Here is a 19,556-nt window from a genome sequence, read left to right as displayed (position 1 = left end):
CTGGAGATGACATGTCGGTATTAGAGGAAGCTGTAGTTGAAGGTACGGTATTAATTACAGGTAATGCTTACTTCGATGGCGATGTGCCCGTGTTTAGTAAAGATTTTGGCAATATTGTGATTTAGTTTTTATTTTAAGTTGCATAGTTTAATGATTAATGATATTAATTTCAAAATTAATTATCTTGTAACTCATCGAACAACTTGATCTTTTAATTAATGAATACCTAACAGAATTGTCGATGGACATTGGATTTCCTTTTTTTATCAGCGTCATGAATCGTCATTTTATTTGAAAAAGTAAAACATATGAAACAAAAAATATTGTATCTTAGAGATTACTACCTGCCTGTCATACAATCACCTTCAAGTTTGATCCTAGCCATAGCAGTGTGAAATAAGCCGTGATCTTTGTTCAATATTATTACCAACTTATTAATTTTTAATATTTAAATTATTTTATCTAACCTATTTGTTATCAACTTGTATTTTTTACGTTGCAACTGAATGTTATATTAACCCTTTCAGGACCATAAGGTTACGGTACCTTATTTAATTAATTTAGCTAGATGTAATGAATTAATAGGCATCCTAAAAACATAATTTATACTAAAAATTCAAAAAAGGTTTACATTTTTTTTGGAAATTTATGGGACAAGTATGTCCCTATGGTCGCTAAGGGTTACTTTCTACTTAAACTCAAAATTTTGGTTTACTTGTTGATAAGTCTGTTTTGTTGTAAATAATGTACATTTGTTACTTAGTGTACTTTTTTTTACTTGTTTATGAATAATATAAATATAATAGGGCAAGTTATTTGTGGTACTCGGCGAAACAATTCCTGTTGTTAGATGATTGGTTAGTGATTAGATGGATTGTTTTTTTGAGACGTTGAAGGTTCAGGTGATTCTTGCCGTTGAAGAGTCGTCGTCTCTTCAACCTCGACATCAAATACCCTTTGGTCATCATCCTGTACTAGAAGTCTTTGGTCTTCGTCATCAAGCACTAAGTCATCTTCCTTATCGCTATTGTCGCCCACAAAAATTTGAAGAATTTTACTTTTTCGAAGTTTAAAAACTCCACGTCCCTTACGAAACATATTCTGAGAAAAATATGAATAAGAAAATGATAGCATTTTGGTATATCACCAGGCCAAAAGTTAAGAAATTCCGTATAAAAAGTATCCCTTTACGCCGACAGGGACATCCGTGTCCCATAATCTTTATAACGATTTATCACAGAAAACAACATAAATACATTACTACTGAATATTTAGGATAACAATTTACTTACCAGGTAATGATAATTTGACACTGTAAAAACTTGAAAAGTACTTTTACAATATCAATTATTTATTCCAAACAGCAGATCATTCGCGCCAAAAGAACTCTAACGTTCCGATGACGATAAACAACAAACGGTGTTAGTTATCCTATATTGCTAGTAAAAAATAATAAAAAGGTACTTTCCGAAATATTAAAACAAAAAAATAATTTACAATGGTTACGTAAATATTTAATTAATCCATGATTTTTGCTTGGGACACCGGCGTCCCCGTGGTCGTGAAAGGGTTAAGGTTTCTACTAAAATAATTACATATTGGTATTAAAATATAAATTTATTCCACTCTTGCAGCTTTGTGCTGTTGAAGTGGCAAAAATTATCTACACCCGGAAGATGACGCCGTGGACGATATATTGCTTCTTATTATTTTACAAAAAATAAATGAAAAAATTTTATTTTCTTTTTTAATTACTTAATAAATAATAATCATCATCATTTCAGTAATATGTAGCATGTAAACTGCTGAAAATAGTTTTCGATCATAGATTTCCAATAAGACCGGTCCTTGGTCTCCACTTCAGAACCTTAAAGCCCCAGCGGTGAACTCAAGCCAGCTTCTATTATAAACAGTTTGTGGATGCATGTATACGTAAAGTTGAAAGGTTGATTTGGAATTGACAATAATTTTGTATCTAAAAAATCTACTAGGTGGACAGACGTCCTTGTTAAGGTCATCATAAGACGCTTAGTGGATTCTGCCTCCATCAAGTCGATTGGTAAATCATCTCAGGATTGAAATGACGATAATGTAATCCGCCTCTTTAATTTCATAGTCGAATAATTTTAGGAAAATATGTGTCCCAAAATCCGAAATGCTTAAACTAATAAGACGTCACACAAATTACACTGAAATAAATCAAAGTACTCGTACCAATAATATCTGTGTTGGTGCAAATGTACTAAATATTTTTATAACTACAGTCAAATTTAAAAAGTTGTGAAAGAAATATTTAACAGTATACTCTGCAACACTGCTTTATCTCAAGGAAATCAATCTACAATGTCTTTTCGAAAATATCACGTTTTAAAATTTCATTTACATTGATAAAGAACACAATATCGAGATAAAACATTGATACTATATAAGTACAAAAACTTTTTAAAAGTCACGCTCATTTCCCACAAATCTTTACGGCAAAATGAAGACCATAATTTGTTTAGCATTGTTAAAAGTAAGTTTACTGCATTCGTATTTAATTATCTTCTAGCGTTTAATATAGTATACAAAAGTTTTTTTATCTATGTAGGTTTTTTTGGTTAACTAGCCAATAATGCAAAATGTTAGTAAAAAGTCGATTACATAAATTTTGGTTGGATACAAAACTATTGAAAAATTTTAATTTTTATCCATCGACTAAAGCCCATGAATATTCAAAGTAGCACCACTATAATAAACAATCTGCTCGAACTAAAATAAACAAAAAATATATAAAAATATATCACGTATTATCTTAACGTCAATTATTAATTATTCCTGTAATTTTTACAACCATTTAATTACTTTTACAGATTGCCACAGCCCAAATGATGCCCTACTCAATATCAGGAACAAATGGAATAAACAGCCCAGGTTCTGCTCTTCCAACCTTCGTCACCTCCCAAGGATCTATAACAGGCCCTGCTAGTTTTCCAGTAGCTAGTGGATATAGTCAAATGTCAAATAATATGGCTCCAGGATACATGTCTAACCCGAATTTAGCAAATGCAATGACGACCGCAAACGTTGCTAATTCTAGATTGGCTAACACTAATTTTGAATATGCCTCAGCGAACAATCTAGACTATGCTAATGTCGCTAATGCTAACCCGATTGCAACAACTGCAAATATAAATGCAGTAAAAACAGCTAATGCAATCCTTTCTGCGGAAAATGCGGCAAGTAACCTAGTCAACGGTAATAATCTTTTTGAAAGTATATTAGAGAGTGCTGAGGATTTAAGACAGACATATATTCCTCCAGTTCTAAACGGAAATATGGCCACATTTTATCTTGGAAATAATGGCAATACATTCACCGTTACAAGTGGATCTCCAGGCACACAAGGAATCGGCGTACAAGTGATGGCTGATGCCTTAGAAGTCGGTGGAACTGTGGCTGTCAATGGTAAAATACCTATTTATGGTATGGTGGGAATAAATGGAAATATACCAACAGACGGAATGGCATCAGTTAGCTATAGTTGTGCAAATCCAAGTACATTGTTGTAATTCAAAACTTGATAATTTAATATTATGTTATTTATTTATTTAAAAGAATAATTGTTAATTAACTATTTTGTAATATTAATGTGGAATAAATAATCAGTGATCCAACAAATCCGTGTATGATATTTAACAATACCGCAATATGGTTCCTAAAAAAGGAACATTTTATAATATTTATAATATCACTTTACAAACATTTAATGCATTTATTTTCCACCATTAATTTTCCACCGAAATCGTTGAAGTTATTGGAAAAACCTTTTTTCAAAATATTTCTAGTACTTTCTAGAAGGTGTTTATAGCGATCAATGCGGTTTATATTTGCTGTCTAAATAAATCGCAAGGGCAGTAGTGGAATGTCTATACCGTTAACCCTAATGTGAAGTAGTTTGGATTAATTGATTATAATTGATATAAAAATCTTTAATGCAAGATTTTACATTATTTTAAATTATTAATTATATCTCCAACATAATAAATAACATAAGAAGGTTAAAATATGAATAGGAAGTTGTGACAATAATCAGTTATTTATATAAATAATTTATTTTTTTAATCTAAAAAAGCTATGTTATACGACGGCGATTTTTATTAAAGACTTCCTGCTATTTGAGCTAATGCTAAAATTTAATAATAAGTGCAACAATCTAGAAACCATTGTAAAAATGGCTCGATTATTTAATAGATAAAATTTAAAACCATGCGAACACTCTTACATACGATTTGTGTGATAAATTCCAAAACTTTTATAAATAAGTAAGAACTCCTAAACCAAATTTAAAGTAGTATATGGTGATTAAGCTTTAAAGAATATTAATAAATTTTTATTTCATTTACGGAAATAAATATGGGTACATTTCTATGATTTTATTTAAATTTGTGGTATTATGTTGATACTTAAACCGCAATACGGTGGCTTAGAAAAAGCACTGCTTAGTAAGGAGGCTGTGATACAAAAAAGCATGAGCGCCGCCGCCGCGAGCGTTGCTGGTGGATAAATGGATCAAAGCGTCTAATAATTTCCACCTTCTCACCGCCCTTATATCAAAAGCGTTGTATATCGGTTACAATAGCACTAAAATTTCTTCAATTCTTAAACCAATACAGTTTTGAGGATCTTTGCGCTACATGCGTTTTACGGTGTTGATTACTCTAAAACATGGATGCACAGACCGCGGCCCGCCGGTAAAATCCTGGTGACCCGCCGACAACAACAATAATACTCTCGTACATTCGAAAAATATTGAATTCTATTCTAGAATAAAACCCAAAAAAATTAATTACCTATACTTCTGGCGGCCGGCCCACCATCAGTTCATAATTTGCCCAAGTGGCCCCTAGTCTTAATAAGTCTGTGCAACCATGCTCTAAAAGGCGTCCTTCGACATCAAGAGTTGCATTACAAATAAAAAATAGTCCTAGTTGAATGCCGTTAAAGCCGATCAGATTTGATTTTAGCATTTCCAGCTCAAAAATGCTTGTTTCATATGTTGATATGATTTAGGTAATTTCATTTCATGATAAGTCGAAACTAGAGTACGTGCAACACACAGCACTTGATCTTATTCCTAATTCTCCACCTTAAGACTCTTATCCAACAATATTAAACTGAGCGTAAATTTCTTCGCCTTCTCTTTTTTATATCCATCCGTCTTTCTAGTTTAAGAATGGGGAAGTAAAATCTTAACATTTCTTTCGTAAAGAATTTGAAATAACGTTTTCTGTATAGTACGAAATGATTTTTAAGGATATTTAAGATATGCCCGTTAATTTTTTTTTTAAAGTTGATTGCATTTATTGAAGCTGAATTTATAGAGGTTAGGTTGTAATGGTTTTGGAGAAAAATAAGAGCCGCAAAGGAAAGCTCGGAACATCGGCATCTCGGACCTTTACGCTTGACGCTATTAAACACAGCGAGGATAACTTGGGACGAGATATAATTTATAACAGACCGTAAGAAAAGCCGTGATGTGTCTCTTACGGAGATTTCATACCTCCTCACCAGTAAGGGCGACTAATAATTTTAGTGTGTAGTTTATCCGCATAACACTTATTTTTTTTCTTCATAAATAGAGTGTCTCATAAATGGAAGAAGAGTTTTTAACCAAAACCATAAAGATTAAAAAGAGAAAAGATTTAATATCACTTATATGTTATTAAGACGGATTCATGTTTGCCATTAAATGTTAGTGATAGAATCATTGATATATCAATTCCTTCTCGTGGTAGTAAATTGTAAATTATGTATTGTGATATCAAATTCCAAGGTCCTTAAAATATTTTGAATGAAGGCTTAACACTTTTCTTAACTAAATAGATTATTTCAAAATAAGTGTGGGTTGAAGTAAAATAATCATGAAGAATTTTTAACATCCATCTATATTAATTAACAATACTTTAAAGGTAATTGTGAGCAACCTTTCATATAATTAATGCGTACAAAAATAATAGCTTAATAAATAGTAGGATTCGAGCAACCACAGTTACTGGCAAGGGTGACTGTACCACCAGCCGGTATCGTTCCTTCGAATGTTACGTATCCAATTACTGGAACATTTCCCGTCACTCCTGTAGATCCTCCAACGGGCAATTCTCCAAGTATTGAAACATCTCCGTATCCCATTGGTGACACACCAGACATAGGCATGCCGCCTAGAGAAAAGCCTTCTAAGCCAGTAACTCCTGCACTTATAGCAGCGTTTGCAGGAAGGGCCGTAGGTGCTACATTATTAACAACAACCTCATTTGGCACTGCTGTATAGACTGGAGCAAGTGGAGCATTTGTCATACCATTCATAGCTAGACCGGGTGATATTCCATTGCCGATCATTCCATTAATGGCACTAGAGGGCGTTAATGTGTTTACTATCGGCATCGCGTTGGATAGACCGTAACCATTATTGGTATTTGCATAATAAGGTGAATTTGCGATAACTTGGCTGAAGGATTTCTGTAAAGATGAATATACACAACTTATTTTTCAGATCTCAAGAATTTTTTAAAAAAAAGTTTCAATAATAATTTGTAGTTTTAGTTTCTAGTATACAAGCTCTAATTAAAGATTGTCATAATTAAAAAGCGTAAGTAAAATATGTTACCGAAAATATTACCTGAATGAGACAAATGAGAAAACAGTGCAACAACACTTTACTCATGATTTAATTGTTTTATGTAGCGAATCAATAATATAATGATTCGAAGAAATTTCGAAGTAAACTGATCTTTGGAATAATATTAAATGATTTATATCTGATTGATTTAAAGTATTTACGTAATTAACTTACGTGATAGGATGCAAGAAACTGGAAATGATTAAAGTAAATCTAGATTGCAAGCGTACAAGATGACGTAATATTTTATATTTTTAGATAACAATGTATAGTATTTGATTGTAAATGAAATCTTAACATTTATTTTAGAACAGTTTTATCTCACTTAAATATGGCGGTCTTAGTTATTTATATTGGTTAAGTGGGATCAATTAAAAGCGTTTTTTGCAATACATATTTTATTGTAAATTTTTGCTCATAAATTGAAGTCTTTTCGGGTTCGTATTAATTACAATAAAGCTGCACAACCATAAGCACCGACGGAGCGACCAGCGAAACCAGCAGGTGCCAGATCTTCTGATACCATAGCCACGTTGCCATTTCCACAACCATATGATACAGCTCCCGCTCCCGCTGTCGGTAAAACACCCTCAAGTCCTACAGTTCCAATGAATGGTAAACGTCCTTCCACAGATAACATTCCTTCAAAAGAATTCTCTGACAAAACTGATATTCCAGTAGGAGGAACAGGTGAACCTGTAGCTACAAGAAAGGCTCCGCCATAAGATCTTGGACTCTCTTCGCATAAGTTACACGGATGCGCTGTAATAGCCTGAAAACAATATTTCTTCATCAACGTTAACACCAATTGTTGAACAATATTAAATTGTCCCGAAATATCTAAGCGTTATGCTAATTTTTTTTAATAATGAATAGAGAATTATATTTTTATATTGTGTCATTGTCAAATAATGTAAATATATCTAATGCACAAAAATAGAAAAACGTTAAAGAGATCAATACATTAGTTCACATAAACAGTTTTCATGTCGGTGTTTTTGTAATGCATATTTTAATATATTAGGATCTTGTTTGTATGTATGAAGAGCAGTGACAAGCGCAGTTCTAGAAAGATCAAGATTATGACTATAGCAGATTTTTTCAACTGAAGATACTTTTGTTACCACCAAGAAATGCATATGAAGATACATATTTGTCCTCTTATGAAGAAAGTATTTATTGCATATAACACAATAATCAAAAGGTTTATATAGCAGCTTTGTTAAATTGTGGATTTTACCCCAGGAGACAGGAATTGGTTATTAATTAAATCATCTTTACAAGTACTATAACAATTGTAAACTATTACAGATGTATGTGTTTATATTTCTTACCTGTACGATAAAAAGAAGTTGAACAATTATAAAGGTAAATCCTTTTGATATCATTTTTTCAGAAACGATTAAATGTAATTGCTTGATAAAAGATTAAAAAATGATTCTGAAAAGAAAGAAAGAAATCTTAATATGTTATAGATAAATGAAAAGGATTGCAAATAATATCTGGTAGAGAAAAAACAAATATAATATAAGGCCCAAAAATTACAAGTTGTGCTTCGAATTCGTTGCTTGGCTACAGTACATAGAATAACTTTTTCTATTTTATCGGTTAAAATTACAGTTTCATAACATTTAAGTTTTATTTACTAACATTATAGTTACTTGTAATTTTTAAGGAAAAAAAGTTATTAAAAGTAATTTGGGTTTTAAAGCTACAATAAGCCCGAGACTTTTCACTATAAAGTAGACTTCTAAATTTAAAATAATTGATAGTTTTTTTTTTATTATTTCTAATTTTTTACTTAAAGCATTAAGATTTATTATACGAGTATCAAAATATTGGCAATTAAATATTCACTGACCTGCTAAGTATAGAATAGGCAACTTCATGCAATTATAACTAAACAGGCAATTTATAAATAATGCTGTGCTACAAGTGTTTATTGAATAAATTGTTGCGCAATAAGTATATTATCAACTCAGCATTGTTTTCAAGTAATGTAAACATTCGTTAAATATTGAAGTAACTCGATACTATACATATACATGGCTTTATATGAAATTGAACCTTTACTGCCAAATAAACACAGTGCTTAAAATAATAATAATATAATATCATGATTATTTCAGCGTTGGGGCGTTCCCTTCTGAACAAAGACCTCCGACATAGATTTTCAATAAGATCAGTAGGATATGGTCCGTATCCAACCTATATGAGATTCACCGCATCCACCATAAGGTGGGACGTCTTACGCCGCGCTTGTCGATTCTTGGTATCCACTACTGAATTTTATGGTCCCAAATAAGAAAGTTTATTTATACGAAAATTTCTTACTTATTAATAAAAAAGGTCTGTGGGCATAAAGATAAAAATAGACGTAATTCACAGAGTTTATTTTTAGTTCACCCAAGATATTTCGAACCAAGTTGGAAAACTTTATTAATGTCACCCATTTCATCGCCGGATTTAATTCAGATTTCCTAAAATAAATTTCGTAAAAATAAGTCGTTAAGACTTTTTTAATTTATTTTGAAACCATAAAGTTATAAAACGAGAAAGCTTTTTGCACAATTTTATTTTACAATATACAATTGTTATTGTACCTATGCATTACACAGAGTTTTGTCAATTTTTGTCTCAAAGTAACAAGGTTAGACAGTCAATTAACGCGTTCGAGGATGCCTGACATGCCTTATATGCCTTATATGCCCAGGTTCAAGCCTCAAGAGACATCCACGAATCGAAAAATTAAACGAGTTTTGAGTAACAAGAGAACGAAGGATTTATAGATCGTTTGAAGAATACTTTTTATGATTTGATCATATTTTCAGCCGTAGGATGTCAACAGCTGGATCTAGGCTTCAATTATAGATTTCTAACAAGACCGATTTGAAGCGGCCTGCATCTATCGTTGTATGACGATCTTAACCAAGGTCGTCTTTTCAACTTTTGGGGACATCCTTAGCTACGTTTTCCGATCTGTTGTCCCCATTCCAGAACTTCAAGGCGCCTGCGACCATCGATTTCTGCATTTCACGAGTAGTCCACTGCCACTTTAACTTGCCAATCGGGCTATATCGTTTTCTTATAGGTTACAGTGCTTTTTAGTTTATATTAATTACTAGGCTAATCCGATTTCATGGTCATTTATGCAATTGTGGCATTTGCATGTTTTTTTTTTAAATTTTAAGGTTGTCACAAATTACCGTGTAAACGCGTCTCTTGTCTTGTCTCATTACTACGTAATCGAAAATTTGTAACTAAAATTAAAATAGATAGCCCTTACCGCTAAACCCTCTTGCGGTTCTTGTAATAAGTCACGCAGCAATCTCTTTAGCGACTTAGCCAGGTAGGCTCTTAATCTGGTAAACAAACGGTTCGACTTGGGCGTCCCGAGCCAGCGATAAGCTTACAAAAATAAGTCCCTCCGGCGCTGTAATACCTTTCTTACGATTAAAGCTATAAATTCCGATACGAAAGCACAGGCATAAAGGTCATCACATATCATGTTTGTATAATTAACAAACTTAAGGTTTTATGGTTACTTAGATAACATAACGTAGTTTAATCATATTCATTGTCCACTTAAGTTATAATTATTCAAGGTTCTATTCTTTATGTGAATATAAACACAAATAAAATAAATGTGTAATACGGTTATTTACGTGTATTAGGTAGGAGAAACAAATATAACAGCGAAATCTTTCTACACAGGTAAACAATTTGAGTCCATTGAGAGCGATAATCGATTTATTTGTGGAATAGGCTTCCAAATCAGCATTGGTAGGTTATTTTTTAAAATATTACTATTAGATTTTTAGTTGAATAAATAAATAAGTATGTGCCGAGAATAAATAAGTAATAAAATCTCAATTTTTTTGAATGATTGCACAATTCTTCATACCTTAAATGATAAGTTTTACGTATTTTTAAAACAAAAAAATCCTTAATAAATCAATTGTATATTATCTATTAAAACAATGAGAATATTTTTATCAAAACATATTCATTTTAAATGCGATTTCAAAACTAGGCCTTGACATTTGAACTTAAAACACACGTTCCTTAATATTGTTGAAAAGAAATTTCGTAACTAATACACAATGCCTTATTTTTTACAGGTTTTTAAGGTTCTGCTGTAATAAAAAAAAATTATAATTTTTTTTTCTAAAACTTAATTTTTTAACAGCATAGGTTTTCTTACAACGTTGCCTCTCCAATCGGGTCATAATATTGGAGAATAAATTATGTGAAAACTTGAAATAATTCATTATCATCATCATATAAGCCAATAGACGCCCAATACATAGCATTGGTCTCTCCAAAAATAGCCACGATAACTGATTTAGCACTATCCGTATCCAACGACTTCCGCGACACTATGTCGTGGAGACGGAACAGGGAGTTAATTTTAATTTTTACGTTATTATCAATAATTTTCTAATCAAAAGTCTACAATGTTTATCGAATGAACATGCTTTTAAAAGTAATGTCATAAATAGCAACTAATAAGTAATTAAATAACCATGTTAAGCGTTTTAAAATTCTTTTAAAGATCCCTAAAATGGTTAAAAATTATGTCTCGTTAATTTTAATAGAAGGTCACAAAGAAAATTTATTCGTATAAATATACGGACTCATCAATGAAAAATTATTCAGGACATATCTTCCTTTAAGCATTAAACATGTCTGCCTTCGCTTTTCTCTTTCTGTGCATCCAAGTGTTTTTAGTGCAGGTGATTAATTAATTAACCTCTTTAATATTTTTTTAAAAACTACATTTATCAATTTCGGTATTGTTCTGTAGCGTGTTTTCTTTTTTTTCTTAGTTGAAACGTAATTACTATATATATACAGTTAATTTAAGTTAAAAACAATAACTCTTTTTTGCACACAGCTTTGAACTAATACATAATAATGTATATCAGAAAGCTGTGTTTCCATTAACTATTTTATTCAAATATTAGAGAAAGCACGAACTTGTCTTTTCTCAAGTTTAAAAATTAACGCTTCAACAATTTGGTAAGGTGTCAAAGTTACCATGCAATATCATTAGCATTTACTCAGTACAATGGTTATCAAATTCGTGAGTTTTTATTAAAAGATCTAATGGTTTTCGTCATAGTATTGATATAAGTAACAGATGGCCACTGGAACTTTATGGTTCTGGAATGGAGGCCATGAACCTACAATAGCAACCTAAAACGTCCACAAGGTGGACAAACAACTTTGTTAAGGTAGTGGAGAGGTTGAATACAGGCGGACTACAACCAGTCCTTTTGGAAATATACGGGAGGCTTATGTCCAGCGGTAGACGTCTTGCGGCTGAAATTATAATGATGTTTATTAATAAGTAGGTATTGTATTTTCAGAATGTGTACAGCGCTTGTCTGAGCGGTGCGCCTGCCTTTGGGTATGGATTCGGACCTGCCCTTGGATTCGGATATGGTGGTTTAGGTTACGGCTATGGTGCTGATCTTGGTTACGCCTATGGTGCTGATCTTGGGTACGGCTATGGTGCTGATCTTGGTTACGGTAGACTGGGAGGTTCTCTGGCGTACGGTGAAGCATACGGCGGAGAAGGTGTTGGTAACGTAGCCGTTGGTGGTGATATGATGGTTGCTGGTACCACCGCTGTTACTGGTCAAGTGCCGATCATCGGTGCTGTCGAGTTCGGTGGAAGAGTAGCCGCCGGTGGCACTGTCACTATTGTTGGAAGTTGTGCTGGTGGATGCGGTTGTGGCGGCTTTCGTTATTAATTAATACCGAAAATGTTCTTCTATAATTTACGATGTGCATCATTATGTTTGAAATCGAAACAATAAAATAATTAGCAAACTCATTGTTTTAATTTTATTAGGATTTTATAGCCCTAGTCTAATAATATTTATTGTTATCTTCTATACCCTTTACTTATAATTATAGTTTTTTACATCCTGCTTGCTATATCAATGTTTGTTTTTTAAGAAACATAAAAAAATAATCACAAATTTGTAATTCATTAGTTTACAAGTGCCACCGCCCGCCGATTAGTGCTCTGACTCTGCGTTTGGCACTAATCGGCGTAACATAACTCCTGAAGATGCCCCGTGGAGGGGTGAAACACGTGTTGAGTAATTTGGCGGTGGCGGTTGTGTGATTCGCATTGTTTGCCGCATACGCATTTATCAGCGGGCTGGCAGGCGGTGCATTTTATTCTAATAGAAACGGTTGCAAGAACTTTGCATTCAACGTTTTCTAAAGACAAGATCATCTGATCAACTTTATCTGGATGCCCTACGCTGTGCTGACCGGTAGTAATATTTATTGAAACAAAATTATAATTTAACGGATCACAACTTTGAAAAATATTTGTATTGCCGCATAGTTATCTGCTTAACTTACGACATGGATATTTTTATACTATAATAATATTTTTAAGTCATCGCAAATAGAGTTTAGTATATGTAGTAGTTTTTATATACTTTTCCATATATATATATATCTATATATATATATATATATATATATATAATATACGTACTAGTTCTTATATACAGGCTCTCCTGAGACCAGGGCGCGTTTGAATCCTTAAAGCCACGTGTAAGTTTAAGTAAGCAATTTAATTCTAGTTTTAATTAATTTGGGTATTTCTGTATTCTTCTCGCGATGCAAACGCAAAAGTGTGCAGTGTACAAATAAACCTAGATGTATAATCTTATATAAAAATGAATAAAACAGAGCCTTGTCAAATGCTCTGACGATAATAATCGTATTTAATCTGTTTAATAAGAGAGATAAAGAGTTTTATATGAAGTTTCAAATGGAGTATAGATAAAACGTGTTGAAACTCGTAAGGAAACGGATGATTCGATTAGTTATCAACTATATATATAGAACATTATCATGTTCATTGTGAACATTTCTAATTCAGCACGTGTTCAGAGCAGCATTGAAAGTTTTCATTAAATAATCAGTCATAATAAAATCAAGAGTATTAAATTAAATTAACAGATACGTCGTGATCATGTCAGCTCAGGTAGATACCCGCTGCATAGTACAGGAATCCTATAAAGATCGCCACGATGACCGATCTTGTGCTGTCCGTATCAACCTGTATCCTAAACGGCTAATAGTATATTTCTAGCCTGGCCACCTGAGGCGCGGTTACGGTAGCACAATAATAAGGCTACGTTTTTAGGTATTTACGGATTTTAAGGTAAGTAACAAAGTAAACAAATTTCTTACCTCGTTACTTCGTATCGAAAATAAAGAATTGAAATCAGAATGAGGTAACTCGTTTCGAGCCCGACAGGTCAGACAAGGTTAACCTTAAAAATCTAGATTCGGTCTAAAAACACATAGTGATATATTATCTGCAGTATATGAAAAAGAGAAATCAATATATCAGCTATATATTTTATTTATTATTTTTATTTGTACAAGAGCGAGCAATATTTTGTCATGCTATTATAATTTTTTTTACTTTAAATTTCATTATTTTAATGTATCTAGTTATGTTAATAATCTTCCAATCGGTCCAATGGGAAATCTATAGGGAAAGACTATGTCCAGTAGTGGAAATCCTACTGCTTAAAACGATGATGAAAAGAAAATTACAGAATGTAAAACGACTGAATAATTATTGAAAAAGTTTTAATGGATAAATTAATACATATTAACGAAAATCATATTCACGTCATATTTTCCGCGTGGACATTTTATTTCTTACGTCATTTCGTCACGTTACAATTTCTCTAGGTAAGCTATTTATCAGTGTTTTGAAAGTATATTTATTAATTTTATATACGTTTTTTATCGAAGTACAATTATGTTTGTACGAAACAGTACAAGAGCATTTTTTTGGTAGAAATTGTTATAATATACAAGCCAAAAAATATTATTAATAATAGCAATATTTATCTATGTAATCCATGTTTCTACTAAACTAAAAGAAAATATCTTAAATATATTGTAATAAACTTAGGCTTATTATGCCTATTAGTGCATACAATAAAAGTTATACAATTTTGGGTTATTATTTACGCCTTAACTAATACCAACTCAGTACATTTGAAATATCATGAAATAAAATTGAAGCATTTATTGAATATACAGAGCTGTAGTTCAGCGGTAGAGGACTGAGACTTGGGATCGCAGGTCGCCTATTCGATTCCCGTTATACAGTTGTATATAATTTACACTTTGTGCGCTAATTATATAACATTGCCTCTGCACATATATATTACAAGTTTCAAACTACACTGTGATCATCAACCAGTCTGCCTTGCGTGGCGATTATGGTATATCTCCCAATAGGTATAATTTATGGAAGCGTATGCCTTGCAGTCAGCGTCTATGGTCTGAAACGACGACGATTTCACATATGTTATGAATAGTAATAAAATATTGTGCATATTACAATATTTTATTATAGAAATATATGAATGACTAAAATGCCTTGGAATTAATGAATACTCTCTTATAGTATTAATAAATTAACGAAATATTACGAATAAATGATCAGACTAGAAATTGTATTTAACCGGTAAGTTTGTTGGGGGCTCCTTCCACGCCATAACGAGTTTGGAGTGTTGGCTTAGAGGTATGTACAAGATAGGAAAGTATTTCTACGACGTTGCTTAATTCGAAATTCTTTCCATAAATGTTGATTATTGAAAATCGTAATAGAACATTTTAAAAGGTGATCTATGGCCAGCAGTAAATGTCTTTAGACTGAAATGATGATAAAAGTAGTTTTTTTTGTTAATGGCAAAATTTAAAAACAGCAAATTTTTTTTCAAACGTTCTTATAAAAAGATAACGAATTATCCTTCGATGTTTAAAAAAAGTCAAAATTACAAAATTAAAACAGTACTTATTTTCTCACACAAACCAGAGAGTTAATTAAAACAATTATCCCTTTCTATCAAACATTTAACGTTAAACAAAAATTGCCATTATAATCATAATATAAAAAATTATTGAAGTCTGGTAATATATAAAAAAGAAAAATTTTGTGTTTGTTAAAATAATTATTATAAAAACGTTAAATCAATAACGTCATCACTTAATGAAACATTATGTTTCCAACAGGAATGCGAAAAGCCAATAATTTTTTACCGTCAGATGACGATGTTTGTGGTAATAAAATGAAAATTATTGTTGCAAAAATTAAACAATAAAAAAAAACTTAAGTAACATCGGACACAGTTACAGTAACACTATATACGTGACGATTGTATAGTTAATGTATAGATATTGCGCATTTCAGAGTTAATCAACCGAATTTGAAATATTTTAGAGGAACATTATAAATTCTTTACTTTTCACAGTAAAAAACATACATAGATTTTTTTATGACGTATCAGGCTTTAGTTCTATCAACTTTTATCACTCATGACAATGTTCCGACAATTAGTAACGGAGAAGGTGGGTCCTATTTAATTGGTCGTTTATTAAAAGGTTTTTAATAAACCATAACGTAGTAAAAGGTTGTTAATAAGGATCTCTGGGAGGCGGGACGCATCGCTCATGCAACGGATAGCTGTAAGGACCGAAAGGATCTGGAGTAGCAACCGCGAGCCGGTAGATGCGGCGTGGGTGGGCCCCCCACTAGATGAACCGACGACATCTGGCTACAGGCAGCAATAATAGGCGTCAGCTGAAAAGAAGAAGGAGTTCAGAAATCAACATAATACGAAGGCGGTTTTTGTTTCACTTTCCAAGAAATTCAAAGTAAAATAGCTAAAGCCATAAATATCTAATGTTATATTTACCATACCGGTCAGCAATAGTGAAGTGGTAACATGGATTATCGTAATTAAACATATAACATAGATCTACATTATAATGGAAAGAAGATGTTTCTTTCCATGGCAATATCAATCTACAATAAGATTATTAAAACTTTTTGTACCAAAGATACAAAGTTAAAATTAATTACTTTAACATAAGAACTTTTAACAGGAGTCTTATTGATCGTCAACTTTTCTTTTTAATTCAGATTTATATTTTAATCTAAACTGCTTTGTAATGTGTACAATTATGGAGAAAAAGCAGAAAGAAACTCTACAACAACGTACCTTTTGAAAAAGTTTAACAATATACTTTATTACTCTTTATATAACAGGATATAACATTATTATATTAATTAACTAGTTCACACAATAGACGTTGACTTTTCTTAGCTATAAATAATCAATAGAAGCCTTAAAACGTAACTAGCAAACCCGCGAAGTTTATATCGTTTATAGTGTGTAATTATTAAATTTTTCTTCCATAACATACAATTCTATAAGGTATAAAGCGGTAAAGAAGGCAAGTAAGGTAGGTAAAAAAGGCACTTACAACAACGACATTAACAAGGCTTCAACAAGCTATGATATGCTAAATTATATAAATATATATATATATATATATATATATATATATATATATATATATATATACATATAAGGGAATAACTTTTATTAGGTGCAGATCAAATACTATTTCAAACCTGATTATTTCAGGACTCTTAGTTGTGTATTTGTGTGTTTTTACAAATTTCTAGTAAAGTAATTATCAAGAAACAGTTACTTGATTTCAATAAAATTTTGGATCACAGACGGTTTACCTTATTCTTCTTTTCAGCGTGTAAATCCTCGTCTTCTTTTCATAGACGCGCACTGCAAGGAACTTGACTTCCCACAGAGGTCGCCACGATGACCGGTCTGGTACTGCTCTCATCTAGCGACTTCTTGGGACCTCGCCAAGTCGCTTCTACCGGCTCGGGCGGGTAGTCACTAATACATAATCAATACGAGTTTGTGTAGTTTTCACCATTGAATAAATGAAATAGAAGAAAACATAGAGCATAATCTAAATTGTCTTTGTGGTGTATAAACAGATTAACTACTTGGCAAAAAGGAGATAAAAATAGTCGTTATTGTCATAAGATGTGTGAGTCACCACATTTCATCTGTAGTATATTTAACTAGTTGATATCACGAAAATGCATGAAAAATTCAACAACAGAACTTAAAAAGTTAACTACTACTAGCCATGCGCTACATTTTTCTGGTAAAACAGAGTTAAATATTGCAAGATAAACTACATTTTCATTTCAGATTTGTGCAGATAATTTGTATCCTTGTTAAAATTACTGCGTCTCATAAATTTAGGATTTTTATAAACTATAAACTACCTGGGTTTTTAGTCATTTAATTTTCAACCTCTTGTTCAAAAGAAATTATAATATTTTAGTTTCAATTAACAAAAGGTTGTAAATAAATAAATGTAAGGATTCATATATTTAATTGGAAGATCTCGTCGTTTTATCACATAGTCAGTATTATTGAAAAGGGTCTACAGAATGTCACATCCGCAGCCTCCGTAGGCGCGGCCGGTGATGGCGAGACCGTAGCCGATACCGGCGGCGAGACCAGGACCGAAGGACAGGCTAATAAAACAGCAGAAATAAGGATAACCCTGCCTTTACCTTTCTCTGTTATTTTTACAATTAGAAACACTTTTGTGAGCAGTTGCGTACAATATCTCAAATATGCAAAAAAAAGTTTATTAAGCAACGTTGTAAAAGTATCCTAATAATTTTTCTTCGTCGGCAACTGTAAGCCTTTCTTAAAAAACCTATGGAGTAATATGCGATAATCGCCACGCTTGGCAAGCGGGTTGAAGATAGCAGTATGGCATTATGGTACACAGAGAGTGCTGTTGCCCATCTTTTGGAGGCTAGTTGATGAGCAGATCATAATAATCTATATAAATTACTAAATGTGAAAATGTGCAAAGAGAAATAATCTAAAGTATCAATGACACATGTACATATGTTTGTATATACTCTTGATTAGTGTTTAATGGAAAACTCGAAATAAACCCGTAATTGCCTGATGGAGAGGTACCAAATATCAATTTAGTGCAAAAGTATGGAGCTTTTCTTCATACATATGACTCATTTAATGTTTCAGTTAGTATTGCAAATTACTAAACTCAAAATTATATACCACAGAAAAGAATTGAAAAGAGTTACGTTGATCCATATAGAAGTTTTAATTTGCAAATATCGTTTGGTCAGAAGTAATCAGTTCAGTAGACACCGCATCCGCAACCTCCGAAAGCACGGCCGGCGGGGCCGTAGCCGATACCGGCGGCGAGACCGGGGCCGTATCCAAAGCCAGCAGCGGCGGGGTAGCCCCAGGCGGGAGCGGCGATGTCTTCGCTGATCATACCCACGGCACCGTCGCCGCAGCCGTATGAGACGGCACCAGCACCAGCGGTAGGCAGCGCACCCTCCAGACCAACGGTGCCCAGGAAAGGCAGCTCGCCGCCGACGGCCAAGATACCTCCGATCTCGTTCTCTGAGAGCACGGACAGGCCGACGGGCGGAATGGGGGAAGCGCTAGACACAGCGAAGCCACCACCGCTGGATGTTGGCACGGCAGCTAGTCCGCAACCGGCTCCGTAGCCAGCCCAGGGAGCGGCGGCGCCGAAGGGAGCGGCGGCCATCAAAGGAGCGTCATAAGCCAACTCAGCACCCCATCCGCCGCAGTAAGCTGAGATGGTCTGAACAAAAAAACAAAATTTTATTATATCGTTATAAATATAAGCAACTCTCCAATGTGAAATATAGCAAATTTCGTAGTACATACCTGAACCAAAAACGCTTGAGCGCAGAAAAGAACGATTGTCTTGGCAGTCATGTTGGCTTTGTTTCTCTAAAACAAGTGTGACATTTAATTAGTTCGTATAATTTTTATACTGCAAACATTTGTAAATCGACAGCTATTGTGAGAACATTGAGCAATCTGAAGCACAGCTTCTGGTTAAAGTAATAATGCATGTACGTGACAAAGACTAATATTAAAAAACAGTTACAAAAATTATTTTATTTAACTTTTGACGCAAAACAAGACTCTAT

At 32.9% G+C, this 19,556-nt stretch overlaps 2 protein-coding genes across 2 annotated transcripts; one reads left to right on the top strand and one right to left on the bottom strand.

Annotated features, from left to right (window-relative positions):
* Window positions 1-11,729: 11,729 nt before the first annotated feature.
* Window positions 11,730-12,417, top strand: LOC137923027 (chorion class A protein PC292-like). Its single transcript, XM_068766149.1, has 2 exons — window positions 11,730-11,744; window positions 12,031-12,417. Exons 1-2 carry the CDS (start codon window positions 11,730-11,732, stop codon window positions 12,415-12,417), a joined length of 402 nt encoding a protein of 133 aa, XP_068622250.1.
* A 6,307-nt stretch (window positions 12,418-18,724) lies between these two features.
* LOC137923026 (chorion class B protein PC10-like) lies at window positions 18,725-19,338 on the bottom strand. Its single transcript, XM_068766148.1, has 2 exons — window positions 19,288-19,338; window positions 18,725-19,201 (listed from the first exon to the last, which is right to left on the bottom strand). Exons 1-2 carry the CDS (start codon window positions 19,336-19,338, stop codon window positions 18,725-18,727), a joined length of 528 nt encoding a protein of 175 aa, XP_068622249.1.
* Between the last annotated feature and the right edge of the window lie 218 nt (window positions 19,339-19,556).

The sequence above is a fragment of the Battus philenor genome, unplaced genomic scaffold (genome assembly GCF_028537555.1).
Source record: "Battus philenor isolate CCGP_79_NKW_IND1 unplaced genomic scaffold, ilBatPhil1.0.hap1 SCAF_20, whole genome shotgun sequence".
NCBI lineage: Eukaryota > Metazoa > Arthropoda > Insecta > Lepidoptera > Papilionidae > Battus > Battus philenor.
The sequence above is the reverse complement of the archived record's forward strand: the minus strand, read 5'-3'. Positions and strand labels throughout refer to the sequence as shown.

Excerpts from the sequence above, each read along its gene's own strand:
- LOC137923026 (XM_068766148.1), bottom strand. The coding sequence starts at position 19,338 with ATGACTGCCAAGACAATCGTTCTTTTCTGCGCTCAAGCGTTTTTGGTT. Across the intron at positions 19,202-19,287 it reads CTCAAGCGTTTTTGGTTCAG|ACCATCTCAGCTTACTGCGG; the intron begins GTATGTACTACG and ends TTTTTTGTTCAG.